This window comes from Corapipo altera, unplaced genomic scaffold (genome assembly GCF_003945725.1).
Source record: "Corapipo altera isolate COAL_440 unplaced genomic scaffold, ASM394572v1 57, whole genome shotgun sequence".
NCBI lineage: Eukaryota > Metazoa > Chordata > Aves > Passeriformes > Pipridae > Corapipo > Corapipo altera.
In genome coordinates, this window is record NW_020884905.1 from 7818991 (window position 1) to 7837151 (window position 18161).

The 18161-nt window shown below is 42.0% G+C and overlaps 1 protein-coding gene across 3 annotated transcripts in view; it reads right to left on the reverse strand.

Moving 5' to 3' along the window:
* The window catches only part of CACHD1 (cache domain containing 1), a 94767-nt gene that overhangs the window by 18647 nt on the left and 57959 nt on the right, over positions 1 to 18161 (reverse strand). For all 3 annotated transcript variants that reach the window (XM_027651812.1, XM_027651813.1, XM_027651814.1), the window contains exons 5-14: positions 16398 to 16524; positions 14098 to 14242; positions 12330 to 12546; positions 8579 to 8728; positions 7261 to 7494; positions 4845 to 4994; positions 4197 to 4320; positions 3577 to 3694; positions 2583 to 2751; positions 118 to 260 (exon numbers count right to left, since the gene is read on the reverse strand). In XM_027651812.1, coding sequence (XP_027507613.1) covers positions 118 to 260; positions 2583 to 2751; positions 3577 to 3694; positions 4197 to 4320; positions 4845 to 4994; positions 7261 to 7494; positions 8579 to 8728; positions 12330 to 12546; positions 14098 to 14242; positions 16398 to 16524 — 1577 coding nt within the window. The remainder of the gene's footprint in view (positions 1 to 117; positions 261 to 2582; positions 2752 to 3576; positions 3695 to 4196; positions 4321 to 4844; positions 4995 to 7260; positions 7495 to 8578; positions 8729 to 12329; positions 12547 to 14097; positions 14243 to 16397; positions 16525 to 18161) is intronic.

An 18161-nucleotide genomic window follows, 5' to 3' on the forward strand; every position in this document is an offset into this window, starting at 1 on the left:
AATGAGATGGGCTTTAAGGTCCCTTCCAACCCAACCCAGTCTGAGATTCTGTGATTATATAAAGGTGTAGGACATGGTGACCCAGGTCTGCCCAGGGTGGTGACCCTGAGGCCGTACCTTGAGGCCGGGGTTGGCGATGAGCCGCGTGTTGTCGCTCAGATAGGCCGTGTAGTGCTCCACCATCCGCTTCGTCTCGGGCTGGCTCAGGTGCTCGTAGGGGGAGGAGAAGCTGCCTGCAGAGAGCATCACTGTAGGGCTTTCTGAAAACACCAAAGCAGGAGAAATTTAAGGATGATGCATTACACATGTTGCATTGCACATGTTGCATAGTGAAGACATTGGTACCACGAAAGGGTCTCTGATGCGGTGTCTCAGCTGAGGATGTGTGGAAGGAGTTATACTGATGCACTGTCCATTCCTCCACCTGCTCCTCCACTCTCAGGTCATTGTGGATTGTGAGGGAAGGCAGGAAATGTGAAGTTTTCCACCCAAACCAGAGCACTTCCTAGCACAGTTGTCTCCCCAGTCACTTGAGTTGCACATGAACTAACTTTCCTGCTTCAAAATACAGAAGTCACAACATTAGTCCACTTACTCTGATCTCCGTGTGTTATCTGGTATTTCAGTGCCCTTGTTCTCAAAGTCTAAACAATTTCTGAATTCCTACTTTTGGAAAGATTACAGAAGCTGTAATCTTTCCCTTAAGGAAAGATTTTATGCTAAAGAAGAAGACAGTAATTATCTGTGTTTAGGTTACATACAGCAGAGGAAAACGAAAATGAGCATTTTCAGTCCCAGACAATGAACAACTGGAGAATTACAAGTGCAGAAGAGGCAGTTCCCCAGTAAAAGTGCAGATGCCTGGAGTGATTTTCAGAACAAACTAGAAGGTAAACCTTCACTGTGCAAAATCTGCAAAACTAGGCAGCTTTTTCTTTTTAAAAGGAGAAATGGTCATGACAATGCAGGGCTGAAGGTTGAGAAGAAGGTCTTTTCTGAATATTTGACTCATGGAACCTGAATATTTGACCCATGGAACCCGAATTCCCTGTGAAGAATGGTATCTAGAGGAAAAATTTCAGTGCAGCCTGTGAAGTGTTCTGCTTTTAGTCATATTCCTCTAAAACACAGCCCCATCCAGCAGCCATGTGTGCTGCAGCCATCACTTACAAACTTCTGCTTTGCTCCTTCATCTGCTTCCCAGACCAAATATTCTGATGGGGTTGCATTTTGCTTTGCATGAAGTTTTTCCACTTGACAGCTTAGTACTGCATTTTTTGGAGATTTTCCATTTATATCTTTCTGGATATAAGATAATCAAGACTAGGTACCACATTAAAGAGAAAAAAAATCCCTGCATTTTAAACAAGTGGCAAAGCAATTTCCATAGGTTTGTCAAGTCCCTCCATAACTCCTCCAGCCTAATCTCAGTTATATTGCAGGGCCACAAATAGCTAAGTAAAGTCTCATAACTGTGCCACTAATCCACCAGTAGACCTTCAAACCCTGCTACAAACAAAAGCACTTAATTCAGAATTTCTTATAATACAGCACAGATTTTAGCAAACCTCCCAAGATTAATACCTAAATATTAAAGTTTGCAACTTAGGATGTTTATATAAAAACCCCTCTATGTTCTTAATATAAATTCTGGTTTTTAATTTCTCTATCCTTCCCAGACATTAGAACTGCCATAGAGACCCTCCCTCTTTCCAGCAATGAAATGACTCAGGTAGAGCAGAACCACTTTAGCTTATCAAAAGCAGGAATGTGCCAGTAACCTGGGAATTTTTAAGCAGGTAAGGAGGGTCTGGAATCCATCACACCACTGAAGTTCTCATTTCCCCCAACAGGCTTAACTTCTGACTTCAATGGCATTAAATGCTTTTGGCAGTGAAAAACTTCAATAAATCCAAAGTCAAAAGAATGTCAGTCCCGCACAACAGGCCAGGGCTTCATCCTACGTATGTTACTTGTCAGTAAGGTGCTTTACAGTCAAGAGAAGGGGACTTAGTTTAAGCTTGGTGAGACATCTCTCACCGTCCCCACTCCAATTTCTGGGAACTCTGAGCAAAACTCACGGTGCATTTATCTCATACTCCGATGATCTGCCCCACTCATTCATCTATGTAAATGCTCAGCATTGAGCAGGCAACTATGATCAAGGAAGAGCTATAAGAAGCTGATTGGAAAGCCAGCGTTGGAAATAAAAGCCTCTCAAGAGGAGAATATTTCCAGTGTTTTGTGAGAAGAGTTTTACTTTCTGCTGCCACACTCTGCAGAAACATGCATGTGTGACAGGACAAGAGGACACAGCTTCCATTTGTGCCACGGAAGGGTCAGGTTGGACATCAGGAGGAATTTCTTCACAGAAAGGATGGTCAGGCACTGGAAGGGGCTGCCCAGGGAGGTGGTGGAGTCCCCATCCCTGGAGGTGTCCAAGGAATGACTGGACGTGGCACTCAGTGCCCTGGGCTGGGTGACAAGGAGGGGATAGGGCACAGGTTGGACTTGATCTTGCAGGTGTTTTCCTAAATAATTCTGGGATTCTGAGGTGGTCAAGACCGCTTGTAGAGCCTTACCTAGGGTGGCCAGCTGCTTGAAGTGCAGGCAGGCGTTGGGCTGGCCCAGCAGGTCCAGCCGGTGATAGAGCAGTTTGCTGCTGGGCACTGTGTTGAGGTTCTTCAGCTGCTTAACAGGGATCTCTGGCTGTATCACCACCACACACAGGATAAAGGACGTGTCCTGGACCTGGAAAACATGAGTAAGTCATCAAACAGAAACAAAATGTGGAGGATGTACAGAACTTGTATGTATTGGAGCCACTAAGTTGTACAAAACCCACTTTGCCATAGTTAACACACCAAATAAAAATACTGTAATCTTTCTTTTTCCAGAAAACTAAATAAGACCTTCCTTTTGTTGCTCAATGAATAATTTGTAACACTGTTTTATGGATATTTTTTGAAGTATCATTAACAGAGGAGAGACTGCAGGTTCACAGTGGATAAACACACACTGGTATTCCCTTTATGGACAGTACAGACAAATGAACTCTCAAAAGTAAGATTTTATCCTTTCCACTCCATGTGTTGCATGTGCCACATGTTTTACTGGTTTGTATATTTTAAGGACCCTACAATAACCAGACTAGCAAAGCCTGGAGTGTCCCAGCTGCTCTGCAAAGGGTGTTTGATATTAAATGCAGCATTACAATATTAGAAAATTAGGTCCAGATACCCTCCTGTGTGAATTTCTTTTAAACAATGACAGATTTAATCTCTTAAAACTGTTCAGTCTAATCTTTTAGGTTGGATTTAACTTAATGCTGTGAAATGATCCACAAGTACTCTCTTGAGTTTGTTGGCACAAAGAAACAGTCAATTATTTCTGGCATCAGTGAAATTCACCTGGATTATATTTAACCTTACGATTCCATTTTAATCCCAAGGTCAAGATCAGTGTTCAGATATGTTCCAAGCTGAAGAAAGGAAGGCTAGGAGCTCTCCTAAAGCTCTTACAACTGGTAATAGAGCTATAAAATGACTCCGTGCCATCCTAGTTTTTTTCCCTTACCATTTTCCAGGCATAGCTGACATTATAGGCTTCTTTTCCAATCTCTCTCAGCTTGTTGACATGCCAAGACAGTGAGGAGTTCACAGGAACTGTGATGATCTGGCTGCCCAGGGGAATGCTGCAGTGGGAGATAAAACATCCAGCATTTTATTATTAAACACTGAGCAAAACTGTTACAACTTAAGCAAAACCCTTCAGCTGTATATTTATAAAAATATCATAAGATTGAAGAAATTAACTGTTATTTGTCCTTGGTGAAGAAAAGTGTATGTGTGCTGAAAATGCACTCATGTACCCCCACATTTTGAGCTCACACATACTCAGATCAGGCAAAGGATAAAGAAAAACCCAGATCAAACAGTGAAAAATCCTCCTGACATGGAAGGGAGAGATTAGAAGGAGTATCCCACAGATCAAATGTGGGAATCACTGCCTACACACCCAAAGATAAATGAAAAAGTTGGAGGAAAAACCAAACCAGAACTATTGGGGAACAAAAAAATTCCATCCAAGTATTCAGATACTGTAGGAAAAGGAACTCAGCCCTCCATTCTCTTAAAATTCCTCTAGCAATACTTCTGAGCACTGCTCATGTTTGGATTTGCATCCCAGTTCCTCACCTGAGGATGTTCTGGCGCACCAGCTCAAATTTGGGGATGTTCTCATAATGGATAATATCTGTGTGGAGAGGGGGCTCGGAGAGCAGGTAGGGCCTGGTCAGGGATGGGTGCATCAGAGTGTAGCCTAAAAAATAAAGATACAAACCCAAATGTTGAATCAGTAAAACAACTAAGCCCAGGATAGGTATTTGTAGGGGGAAAAAAAAGAATATACAGTAACTACACAGAGGTTTTGCGTTTAACAAATGTCAGTGGCCAAGCAATGTTATCATCAAAGAAGTTGCAAATGAAACACAGCTCAAAGAACTAAGCCATAAAATGAGGTTGGATCAGAGGAAATGAGCTGAACACACATATACACCAGTTCTTCCTCCTTCCCTGCACATACAGAAAAACTTGGATGTCTCATGTAGAAAATCTCATCAAGTGTTTCCGCATCAAACTCCAGGACAGACATTTCAAGTTCGTGAAACCACCTAAAGTCTCCAGCAACTCTCAGGCAAAACTAACCAACAACATACAATTAATCTGTCAATAAGTATTATCATTCATTACTTATAGACTATTTGGAGACATGAGGATTCAGAGTTTCCTTTCAGTGGTTAATGACCTCAGTGGGACTAGAAGGGATTATCTGAGCCAAATTACCTTTATTATCAATGAGGAATGTGTAGGAACCCAAGGAGTCTTGGTAATAGGTGACATCTTCCAAGATATAGGCGAGATTAACATCCACTCCAACAATCCCCAGCAGCAGGTTCCCAAAGTAACATGGTTTGCTGACAGTCATTATCAAGCCTTGGAATGACAGAAACAACATAAAACCATCAGCAATATTATCTAGTTAATTATTTTTAGAGGGAACAGAGCAGGGACTTTAAAATTTCCAAATGTTACACAATTAAATTTGATGCAGTATTCCTTGCTGGAATATGGACAGGGAAGCTCAGCAGGTTGTCTGTCATGTCTGGCTGTTGATAACCACTCTCCTTAATTAGTTAATTTCTGTGTTTCTGATAGTTACCTAAAGTACTTTTAATCAATTTATTAAAACAGACACCACAATTAATGTTTGGGGGGCTTTGACAGCGGATTACAAGTGGATTCCTTACAGATAAGATGCATTTGCATGAAAAGCCAAGATGGCATTTTGTTCCTTTAATAACATTTAAAATAATTTAAAAAATAGGGGAAGGAGGAAGGAAGAGAATTTGTGCTTGTAAAGCAACAATAGGAATGAATTATTGCTCATCTAATTGCATATTCAGAATATTAAACCTGCTCTGCTTAACTAAATTCCAGTATCACCACTGTACTGGGAATCATACCCATAATTACACGATGTTTTGAGATGTATCTCATGGCTGAGGTAAGAACTCTTTGCAATACCTTACTACTCTTCTTTTCTACACCACTGCTCTTTGGAAACTCAGCAACTCTTCCCTCAACCCAATATAAAATTCATTTGCATGTATAAGCTTTTAAGTTGGAAATCTTTGCAAGACAAACCTTCTCTGTTGCACCATTTCTAATCCTTTGGTTGCTCAAATTTTCAATTATGCTTGGATATGGCTTTGGGAGAGGGCAACAATACAGTTTAATAACTCAGGTTAGGAAATGCAGGAAGGAGCAGGAATTCTGACTCAGAAGAATAGTCTTAAGTCTGTTTGGGGACTCAACACAACCTAAACTCAGCAGCCCTTGAAAACTATTCAGCATAACCTCAACTAATCCTAAGTACAAGACAAGACTAAGAATATACAAAGTCCTGAATGAAGAAATACTGAATTTGTTCAATTGTCAAAGCAATATAAAATCACTGATGGATTTCCAGACATCCCTGTGACGTCACATCTCTTCCCAGAGCACTGGAGGAGTGCTAGAGAAGGGTCAGGTGAGTTGCTCTAGAACTAGCAGGGGTACACCCTAAAACTCTGACCTTCCACTGAGCTGCAGGAAGGGCACCAGTCCCAAAGGGAACGGGATGGCAATTCAGGCAGTGGGACCCATGGCTGGGGGTGTGCACAGCCAAGGGAGCTCTGCCAGCACCATGGGAGCTGCTGAACCTCCTGAACCCAAAAAGGATCACCCTGCAGTGCAGGCTAACCCTCAGCATTAATTAAACTGTCTAATTTCTGCATTTCTACATGTCACCCCCCACATGCTGGTCCACTCCCAGAAGTCTCTACAATTATCTGCACCTTCAGTCTCTCCATTACTGGATGTAGTGGTGAGATCACTGGATGAGTGGTGGAACACACAGTTTTTGTTATCATGGCATCTAATTTTAAGGTATGGATCTCTCCTTTTACTTGAAAATTAGATGCCATGATAGCACCAGCCAGCTCGGGCTTCCTCCTCTGCCCAGTGCTGGGGACAGACCAAGCATGCTGGAGCTAAAGAAAGGGCTAAGGATGGTCAGTTCTGGACAATAATTAATAATCTCTCCTTGTGCCGTTCGCTAAGCTGGTTTCCATCCCACTCTTACATAATCTGACAGCCAGTACCCTACATTCCCATCTCCACAGCCTGGACACAGGGAATGGATGATAAATTGGTTGTGAAGAGCCACTGCTTGGGGTGCAAAGACAGAATAAAGGGAACTCCAGCAGGAAGGATGACTCCAAAGTCACGTTGATGGTTCCATAGGAAAGGGAAGCTCCAACAATTTTGTCTTTTCCACTATGGGGATTTGTGTAATTCCCTAAATCTACCTGTGAGACCCCAAGCCATACACAAGTACTGAAATATTGAACCCTGCAATGGTACAGGGTGTGATGGATGTAATTTCAATGTCACAAGACTGTTTCCTTCAAGTACAAAGAATTTCTCTCCACAAATTAAATTACTAATGCTGTGTATGTACACATACATAAGAACAAATTTCACCCTGAGAATCCAAAAATTTTTTTCATAACTAGACCTTCTGCAGATGAAAATCCTACTGGAAAAAGGCTTGGAAACACACCTGAGCACATCACTTGGTGAGACTATTTGGGAATATGTAAGCCAAGGGAAGCTGATCGCTTCTGTTTTTATACCCAAATCCAATGTCAGCACTCACCATCTCCCATTTCATCCGAGAAGGGCAGACTGAAAACGGCCTCGTCGATCATCCGGTTGGGGAGGTTGGTGTAGAACCTCCCAACTGTGGTCTCCAGGTTGCTCAGCTGGTTCAGGACCATCATGCTGCCCTTGGTCACAGGAAGGGCTGTTCTGTCTGGCACCCCATATTTCACCGAGTTCTGCTCTGCCAGGTCCCTCAGAAAGGCCAGTTCCTTCAACCCTGTCACCCCCTCTGAAACACAGATGCAAGAAACAGAAGGAAGGAGACAAAAGAATTTCCATCAAGGCTTCTGTATCTTACTCCAAATAACTGTAAATAAAAGCAAAATTATACATCCTGTAGGATTGAACATACTATATAATCACTATTTAAGTGATAAGGTAAAGTGCCTAAAGACTGGTTTTAGGAAGAATAATTAGATAACACAAAATTAAATAAGATTGCCTCTCACGTGCTGTTGCACAGTGAAAAATTTACCATGCTGTTCACATCCCCACTTTAAACAAAGATCTTTTAACAAATACTTATGTGCCACATAAATCCACAGGACAGTTCTTTGTTCTCCACCGGTGGTTCGCCCACAGAAAGGACCAGGAGCGTCTCACCCACCTTTGGAGATAACAGGCTTTGTTCTTCAGCTTAAACATTAAAGTTTCACATTTTACACAAGTCCCAGGCTCAATTCCTGTACAAATCAAAGCCTTTTGCACGTAGGAGTCTCAAAAGAGTATTTAAATTTACAGTCAAATCATACATTAGCTTAAGCTTTAGTTTCCTTGGTTAGAGTCCATGTGCAAATATAACAAACAGCCTTTGTGCTGAAAATGCTTTCCTGGAAGAAGCACAGGATGCCAAACAACTGGGAATGTGATTTTCATACTTAACTTCACTCTTAAATTGGGTCCCAGTTTATTAAAGCATTTCAGATTATGCCTGATGTCACATTTATGCTCTTTGGCTAAGGACTTAAACAGAAGTCACAAGCATTTCCGTTCTGCTGCACCAGGAACCAGGGCAGTGGCAGGAAGGTTTACAGTTGCAATAATTATCAAATTTAACTCAGTCTGGTTGCCACCAGACAATTCAGGCAACAATATTTTATATCCTGAGCAGCTGCACTGGGATACATAAGCATATAGTGGCACATATATATACTAAAGTAGGAACATCTGGATTCAGCCTCTAGATTCTAAGTGCCAAAATCCATAACAAACTGCTCCCAATAAGGCCTGGAATTACATTTGAATGAGCTTCATAAACAAGCTGTGCAAGGACAGGGAATGTTCATCCACTGGAAATCACAACCATTTCTCACCATTCATAAGAGCATAAGTAAGAATCATGACTGAGTTATTGAGGAAACTGTTCTCTTCGTTGATGACACGTAGAGTAGCTTTTTTATCATCTTCAGAGGAGTCTTTTGATGTAATCCCAGCTGAGAGATAAATGATGACCATGTCAGTATCTAAAAGAGAATCACAGATACAGCAGAAAGTGCATTAGGTTTTTAACTCAGGCAAGACATATGCTAAGAGCCCTTAATCTGCTCCCAGCCACACACTGCCAAAAGCTTCATGTGTGAGAGTCACAGCGATCTACAGTGGATAAACGCCCATCAGCCTTATGAATTACAGCATTAATTATTAAACTTTCATTCTTAGCACTTACCAAACATCTGTTTGGTTCAGTGCCTTCCAGCCACCCAGGAGCACTGGGATTTGTTTCTCCTGAGCAGACCCCACAGGCACCTTCTAGCTTAGAGTCATAGAATGGATTGGGTTGGGAGGGACCTTAAAGATCATCCAGTTCCATCCCCTGCCATGGGCAGGGACACCTTCCACTAGACCAGGTTGCTCCAAGCCCCATCCAACCTGGCCTTGGACACTTCCAGAAATGGGGCAGCCACAGCTTCTCTGGGCAACCGGCGCCAGGGCCTCACCACCCTCACAGGGGAAGAATTTTTTCCCAATATCCCATCTAACCCTACCCTCTGGCAGTGGAAAGCCATTCCCCTTTGTCCTGTCCCTGCAGGCCCTTGTCCAAAGTCCCTCTCCAGCTCTCCTGGAGCCCCTTTAGGCACTGGAAGGGGCTCTACGGTATCCCTGGAGCCTTCTCTTCTCCAGGCTGGACAGCCTGGTTGCCACCAGGCAGGAGCGTGCAAGTCCAGCTTCACAAAAGCAAAAAACCTGCAAGTTTCCTCTCCTGCCCCCTTTTCTCCTCCCACCCTGCAATCCTAAAGCCTGGAGCTGCTCACCCAGTGCCTTCCTATGGAGTAGGTTAGAGCGGAACGCTTGGGAATGTGACCTGGCTCCTTGCACATGAACTGGAACACGTTTTTCAGGCTGAGGATGTTCTTGGCCAAAGTCCTGCCTCAGAGCCTTTGAACACGTCAATTCAAATCCCTGCTTACACCCCAACCTGTTTCATCACATACATCTCAGGATTAAAAGTGGTTTGTGCATATAATTAATGGTAGGGATCATGTACCACATGTAATCAAAGCACTGGGTTAGTTGGTCATATCCCAACTTCGTTGTCTCATCTGGGTTTTTTGGTGGGTTTGCTGTGTTGGTTTTTAAATAGGTAAGAATGCTTTGACTTGCACATTTTGTCATCATGACTTGAAAAGAATTTCAGCCAGAACTGGATTCTGATATAAACAAGAGGTGCCATTAATTTGGGGGAGTTTCTACCTTAATTTTTTAAGGGTTGTAACTAGAGAAAAAAAGCAAAGCCAGGTATTAAAACAGCTTTGCCTGGAGTTTAAGGAAAATTGTTGCTGTGTTTCCTTGGCTACAACATAGATATTGGATCTGCAGTCAGGCATGATGCTGCAGTCTCAAAGCTCTGCTAGGAGGAGTCACATAAACCAGTCCTAAGTCTGCATTAGGGACCAGAGTCAACTGGGCATCTTATCATTCCATAGCTGATCACCTTGTGCTATTTGATACACTGCACTTCTCAGAGCTGGAAAAGGCCCTTATATTCAGAGCACCATTACTGCATTTATCTATAGCATGTCTTTGTATATTTAATATAAATATATATATTGTATATAAAATGTAATTAAATATATATATATATACACGTACACATGCAACAGACACACATCTCATTTACTTAGAGTTTTCAGGGAATGCTGGCACTCATGGCAGAGCATTTTCTCACACTTTGGGATGAGGGTTGGCTGAGCAGGACTGCAATAGGAACTGGAATAACGCAGGAAATTCAGACGTGTTCAACAGCACAATTCTCCCATCTCGCACTAGTTGTTCCCTTCTAACTTTTCCAGTGTGAATTTGGGATTGAGGCTGTATCTTAACAGCTTCCCTGACACACCCACACATTGTTCTCTGGGAACAGGATGTTAGAAAATTAGTGTGCAAATGAATGATATTTTTTTCTGGGTTTATTTTTCTTTTTTAAAAAAGATGTAAAGATTATTTACAAGAAAATGAGACATGTTTTATAAACATCCTCTTCTCAAACCTATTGTGCCTCACCCTAGGAATTCTGAAACGTGCTATATACATATTAGGTCTTCACAATCTTTCACATGTAGAGAAAACCTAAATCCAAATCATTTGCATTTAACTTTCTGTACTTGTGCCCCAGAATAATTGTTTGATACGTGTGTTTTCACATTAATGAAGAATATGCCAAAACCTTCTAATCATAATATATAAACAGTGACAAACATGGAATCATGGAATGGTTTGGGCTGGGAGAGACCTTAAAGATCATGTTGTGCCACTCCCTGCCATAGGCAGGGACACCTTCCACTAGACCAGGCTGCCCTGTTCAACCTGGCCTTGGACACTTCCAGGAGTGGGGCAACACTTTCAGGGATGGGGGATATGTAGGAGATATGTAGATATGTAGGAGGATGCTGCAAGACTCTACAGCTGATGTTCTTGGAATAACTCCTGCTGACTAAGGCATCCTATCCCAGCCAGCTTCGGATTGTTTATTTTTTATTTGACAGAGTTACTCCCCTTTCACCATTTTCCCAGAGGATGGTAAAATCCTACCCTTGCCAGCCCTACCCTTCTAAAAGTAGTGCCCAGTGAGATAAAGGTCTCACTGTACCAATGGCCTGAAGTTCAGCATTTGGCTGAACTGTAGCAAAAACACTGTTTCACAAACAGAAAGAAAAATCACATGGATTGGGAGCGCATTTCCTCATTCTTTCCAAAGCACTTTAATTCCTGGACTTTTTCTCCTGTTCTGTACAGCATCTGGGTTGGTGTCCTCTGGGAAACTGAAGGATCTGTACTCACTGGAGCAGGCACAACACCAGGCTGTGGGATCTAAACTGACTATCCCCGTGGAGATCTGGTTGTTTCCCCCACCCCACTGCTAATGTTACTCAGCTCCAAGGAGCACTCAGAGCACAGAATTTGCCTTCCACAGCTTCCTGGCAAGCATATGTGCCACTCAATTCCACATCCATCTTTTCCACATCTTTCACCACATCCCCATTACAAAAAACACACAGAAAAATCCCATCTTGGGAATGGGACGGAGAAAGCTCATAATGAGTATGCAAAGTTCACAAGGGTATTCTGTGATGAAGGAAAATTTAGCCAGGACAACTTGGTATTCCATAAAATAAACCCCATAGTTGGTATCCTCAAAAAAACCCCATTTCCTTGAGAAGAAAGGGTCACTTCCATAGGATTCCAGTTAAGCACATTATCTATAGACATATGTTCCAGCAATAATTAAATGAACCTGCAGAAGCAGGAAGCTTCCTTGAAATGACCCCTGACCCCCCAAAATACACATTTGGGAAATAATTCAGCTGTAAGACAATTCAATCCTGCATTTCCACATTTCAGTTCAAAGGAAAAGCGAGTCAGCAAGTGGCACACATGAAAAGGGAATGGCCACATTCAGCTCATGCGGATTCCAGATCAAGGAAATGCCACTTAACAAAAACACGTGCTTCCCTCCCCTTTTTATTTTAATATTCAGCACACTACACTCCTCTGGCCTCAGTCAAAGTGAGAATGTGATATTTGCAAGCCTCAGAAATAATCAGGATTGCACAACAAGGGACTTACTTCCTTGGAGTTTTGTGCCATTGTTCGTGTTCCGAATCAACTGGAAAGCCTTCTGGAATCCCACAGCGTGCTGTGTGGAGCTGTCAGATGACTTTATACTGCTAACGAAGGTGGACATCTTCCTCTTTGTCTCACTGGTGGCAGGAGACAGGAATGTCTTATAGCACTGATCCAGGGAGCAGGTCCTGACTGTGTCTGCCACGGTCAACACAGAGATCTTGAAAGAGAAGAGACTCGATGGGATTACCTTCCCTTTAGGATTCTTAAAGCACTGATATAGAGAACACAATGATAAGCCAACTGAAGAGATTCCGTGGGTTTAAAACCCAATTGTTAGGAAATAAATGCTTGAGGCATAAATCCGTCAAATTTGAAAAGGATTAGACTTATGGTGGATTCAAGGAAAAGAGACTTTGCTCTTTGTTTCTCTGGCGAAGTCAGCTTGGCTCTGCTCCTACACAATAGTTAATACACTGTTCTGGGCAGGAGCCTGAGTGAGCCAGGGATAACTGAAAGGAAAGCCAGCAGAGAGCTAGTTTCAGGAAAGCCTGGAGTGCCTGGAGAAAAGTGGAGTGCATAGAGAAGATGAAAAAAAAAATAAACAACCCCTTTAAGAACTTTTCACAGGCAAAGCATTTTGCTGTTTCAACATTTCAATCCAAGCAAGCCAACTCTGCCATCAGTTTTTATCCTGTAAATAATTTAAGGTATATAGTGGTGACACTTGCATTAATATACATATAACACACCAGTCTTATTAATTCAGTGGAATAATTCATTATAAATTATGACTGATGCAAGACAGTCCCAGAATTAAGCATTAATTATATACCTGTGTAACAGGTTTCATAACCACTGAGCTACTGACCCAGTAATCTGTGTCTTAATTGTATTGTCTGTATGAAGGCAAACACTTTTGACACTTAAGTGCTATTAATTCTGCTGAACCATAAGCATTATTTTACAATATTAAATCCCTCAAAAAGCACACAAGTTACAAGCGGTTTTCCCATACTGTTAATGAGAAGACTTAAGGCCAAGATTATCATCACTTGTTCTTCAACTTGATTTGACTGCAACTCCCTTCCTACTCCAAAAAGAAAACCCAAGCAGAAAGAATGATCAAGATCCCACCAGCAGAGAATGACTAAAAGTAAAACTAAACTGGAGACTTCTTGTGGTCCTACAGAAGCACCTGATAGGCCCCTGGTTGTAATTTGTATTGAAAAAAAGTACAGGTGAAGTGACTTTTTCATTGCCAAGTGAGTATTTGTGGCAGAGCAAGAAATAAAATCCAGATTTCTTGGCCCTAATTATGCTTCAGCTCACCCCAGTATCACAGCAGAATAAATAATTTCAATTTTTCAAAAAAAAAAACAAAACAGGTTCAGAGGTAAAATGAGTTGCTCAAAGCAATCTAGAACTTCACAAGTTATCAGGATCAGAGCATGGTCCTCCTCACTGTATCACACCACTGACCATTACCTAAAGTCTCTGCTGAGATGAAGGAGCCTTTAAAGATTACTCAGATTCAAGATTTTGCCTTAGATCAGTGGCTTTTCACCTTTTTCCCACCCTGTGGATCCTCAAGTATTTCCCCTGCAGTAGACAGGTTTGCAGAGGTGAGCTCAAGTCTCCATCACCTAGAGGCAGACCATAGACACAAGGAGACCATGGACATAGAGTTAAAATCACCATTTTGGATGACAACCAAGAACTCAGAGCATGGCTGAAACCAAGGAGGATTCCTTGCCTGGAGAAGCCTCACCTTGTCATGTTCATCTATAGAGCTCAGGATGACCTGGGCAGCATCCTTGGCAATCTGGAGCTGTGTCTCTGTGACAGAGGCCCCGTGGTCCACGATGACAACGATGTGCTTGGACTGAGGGCGGACAGTCGAGACATAGACGGGCCTGAGGGAGAACACAATCCAAACCACTGTCATCAGACACCTTGTCATTTCCACTAAAGTGAAAACAGTCAAGAATTTAAAAAAAACAAACAACAAAGAACAATGAAGAAACAATGAATTAGAACAGGAATTTTTGCCTTTATGAAAACTTCTATGGGGAAACCAACTGAGAATATGAACACACAGAAATGGCCCTCGCTCTCACCCTCCTTCTGATTTCTTCCTGATTTTTTAACCCAAATGAGGTCCATCTCCCTTTGTCACAGCAAGTGCTTTCAGCCAGGAATAAGCAATTTTGCTGAAGCAGCAGCAGTGTTTGGGATCACTGTTTGCAGCAGTTCACATCAAGTTTTGAATTAAGCTTTGACAAGGAAGAAAAGCCTCCTGATAAATCCTGGGTACCGGGAACTTCACTCACACGTGAAAGTAAGTACAAATAGTGGGTATGTGCTGGTTCCATGACAAGTACAAATCTGTGCAACTGTGAGGAGTTCATTAGCCCAGGGTGTTTGGTTTGTTGTAACAAGGGAATGCCTCTGGCCAAGGAAGGGTTTTCTCCTGGTACCCTGGAATGACTCTCACACAGGTCATGCTCCACAGCCCCTTGGATCTGCCCAGTTTTACACTCCATGGTCAATGTGAGTTAACACTGGAGAGGGCTCTTGGTGCTGCCACGTGTCTGTGCTAACATCAAAACCCATGTTTTCAGGGCAGTGGTGCTCAGATCCAGTTCAATATTGAGAGAAGTGTGAAAGTGTTCGCAAGCTCTCATGCCAAGCTTCCAACCGGGAATAAATTAGGAAGATCCTCAGCACGGAGGAAGGATTCACAAAGAAAGATGAGCCTCTCTCCTCTTTACTCCAGACTCAAAACTTGTTACAGTCAAGTGTGAGTTTGGGGATCTAAATTTTATTATATCAAAGGCAGCCACAGAATCTTATTAGGAGGTAAGGAAATGCAAAAGACTTTAGACAAGGCACTGCTACAAACAAGTGGCACAAATCAGTTCTTAACTGTAAAACAGCCTGCAGCTCTACACTGTATTCATACCTAGAACTGAAACAGGGCCTTTGATCTTCAAAGCAGTGGAGCATTAACTAATTAATTCACCCCCAACTACCCTCTGAAGTAAATATTACCAAAAAGATATCCCTTATTTAGCTATGGAAAAACTACAACCCACACTAAGTGACTTGGGTAAAATCACCAATGGTTTTAGTGTCCAAATTCTGACCAAGACTGGGGCACCCCCATTCTCACATCAAAGGATTGCACATTTCCAGGGCCACAGAAAACTTGATCAGGCTCAGACACTTTGAGCTTTGATGGCACATAAAAATACCATCTGTAAACATTTGACTGCTCAACCCTGACATGTAACCAAAACTCTCCTTAGTCTCTGTGCACTCCTGGTATGGAAATGTCCCTGGATGTCCTGACTTTTCCTCTGCACAGACTGATTAACTAGTACAACTGGCTAATGTGTGACCAGAGATACTAAAACCACCTCACCTTCTCAGAAGATTCCTGCCTTGAGCCTTTATCAGTCCCATGGTACTGATAGCAAAAACTAGGGAAAAATACTGCACCTCAACTGCTTCGCATCCTGTGTACAGAAGTATTCCCCCAAGCAGGAAAACCCTGCCATCCTTTTTTTGACATTTTTTAGTAGAAAAAGGAAGTTTCCAATATTGCTGCTTCCCTGCTATCCATGATGTGCCACCTGAGCCTAGGGTGGCGACTGCAAAAATGCTCCTTTCCTGTCTCTCATCCTTCTACCCCCCTCCCCAAAGCGATGCACCTGCCAAATCAGCAGAATACATGTTTGCTACTTTATTATCAGGGGTCAAGTATGAGTCAAATATAAGTCAAATTTTCCCTACAGGCTGACCTACATTTTCCAAGTCACTGCTATTTACAGCTTATTTGATTTGGGAGAGGTGAGGAACCTGTATGTAATTTTATTTTACTTCAAAGCTTCTTAGAAGTGAAAACTTGTGCTTTAAAAAACAAACCTAAGAAAACCCAAGGGACTCCATTAGAAGTTACTGATGAATGCTGTCAACTTGGCAAAGCACAATGCTGGAATGAAATTAGTGCTTGAGGAATCCAATTTGAGTGCTATTCCCAGGAAATTGGAAGGAGACAGACCATACCTGCTGCGGTGTTCGTAGTTGCCTTTGCACCGGAACTTGTGGGCTGGGAAAACAGTGAAAATCCCTTCTTCTGAGCTGAAATACTGCCATTTAATTCCTGGGTTAGACTTCAGGTTATCAGCAAGAACTGGAGGTTGGAGAGGAAAAATGAAAAACTAAGAGTGACAAAGGTAAAACTTGAAGTATTGTTATTGTTATTCCTGGCCTCTCTTGTTATGTGCTTGGAAAAGGATAATCAGGATCACAACATGAAATAAAAGTTGCTCTACTTGAGGACTGATAAAGCTTCACATCCAATTTGCAAACAGTTAAAGGCTTTTGGAAACTAAACACTGGATTTGACAGATTTTGCTTAATATGTGATGACAGTTCCTGAATCTCTGCAGTTTAACTGTGTTCCAAGAAGGCCAGCGCAAGGAAGGAAGAGATTAAGGCCATTATACATAAGATGTGTAAATACCTACATCTACTGATAAATACATTGTCAATATAGTTTCCCTGAAAAAAAACCTGCCCTAATGTTAAAAAAAATCATGTGTTCTTTATACTGAAATAGCTCCAAAACATTAAACAGGTTTGCTGCTTACAGCTCCATAACCCAACCTGTTGACATTATATATTCTGAGTTCTGTTTGAAAACATTGACATTTTGAAAACATTGACATGTTTGAAAACATGGACATTTAGCAAAAATGTTACCAAGTTGTGCAGTCAAGTAGAAACCAAGCTCAGGATACAACCACAGGGTAGAGATCTCAAACACTCCTATAGTTTATAGGTCACGTTCATTACCTTTAAAATGTGCTTTCTTATTAAAATAATCTCTGAGGAAGCACCAATTAACACAATCAATAAAAGCAATTAAAAAAATACATATTACTAATATGACAAAACTGATTGGATTAGTAAAAACACAAAACACCATCAAATGCAACAACAAAATAAGGCACCTACCCCAGGGCCAAGACCATGTGCACTAAGAACTTAAAAAGATAATAATTAATACACCAAATGAGGCCAACTGAGTGTTCAGATACTGCGAAAATCCCGAGCACTTGCAGCCCAGATGGGGTCAGTCACGTTTGAATCACTTGGGGCAGAGGTGGCAGAAAATCCCAGAATGGTTTGGGTTGGGAAGGACCATAAAGACCATCTTGTTCCACTCCCCTGCCATTTTCAGGGAATAAATCCCATGGGCACTGGGATTTCTGCCTGATAATGTGATGGGAATGACCCAGCTGCCACCTGGAGCATGGACCTTGTCTGCTCTCCCTGCCAATCTGGAGACATGAAGGGATTGGTGTTCATCCCATGGGATCACCAGTGATACAAGGTTTGCTGAGTCCCTTAAAACAAAAGGAAAAACACACCCAGGAGAGAGGGAATGGGAAGTCATTGGCATGGGAGGCACAAACCCTCTCCCACCGCGGCAGTAACAGGATTATATTCCACTCAGGGCAAAATACCATTTCTGCTTGCAGCAAAATGAAAATAAAGCCTAAATGTTTGAATTCTTTAGTTTTAAGTTAACAGTTAAAGTGGATCATCATGCCATCAGCTTCAAATGCATTAAAAAAAATATTTCCTTGCCACTTCTCCTTTCATGTTCTTTGATTACAGAACTAGAGAACTGGCAGAGGGGGGCTCTGATTTCCAGCGCTTCACCTTTTGCTGAGCATTCCCCTTGGGACTGACAGTGAAAATAGGCCAGTTTCATCTCCTGGATCTCTTGCATTATCAAATATGCCAATATTTGGGTTGGAA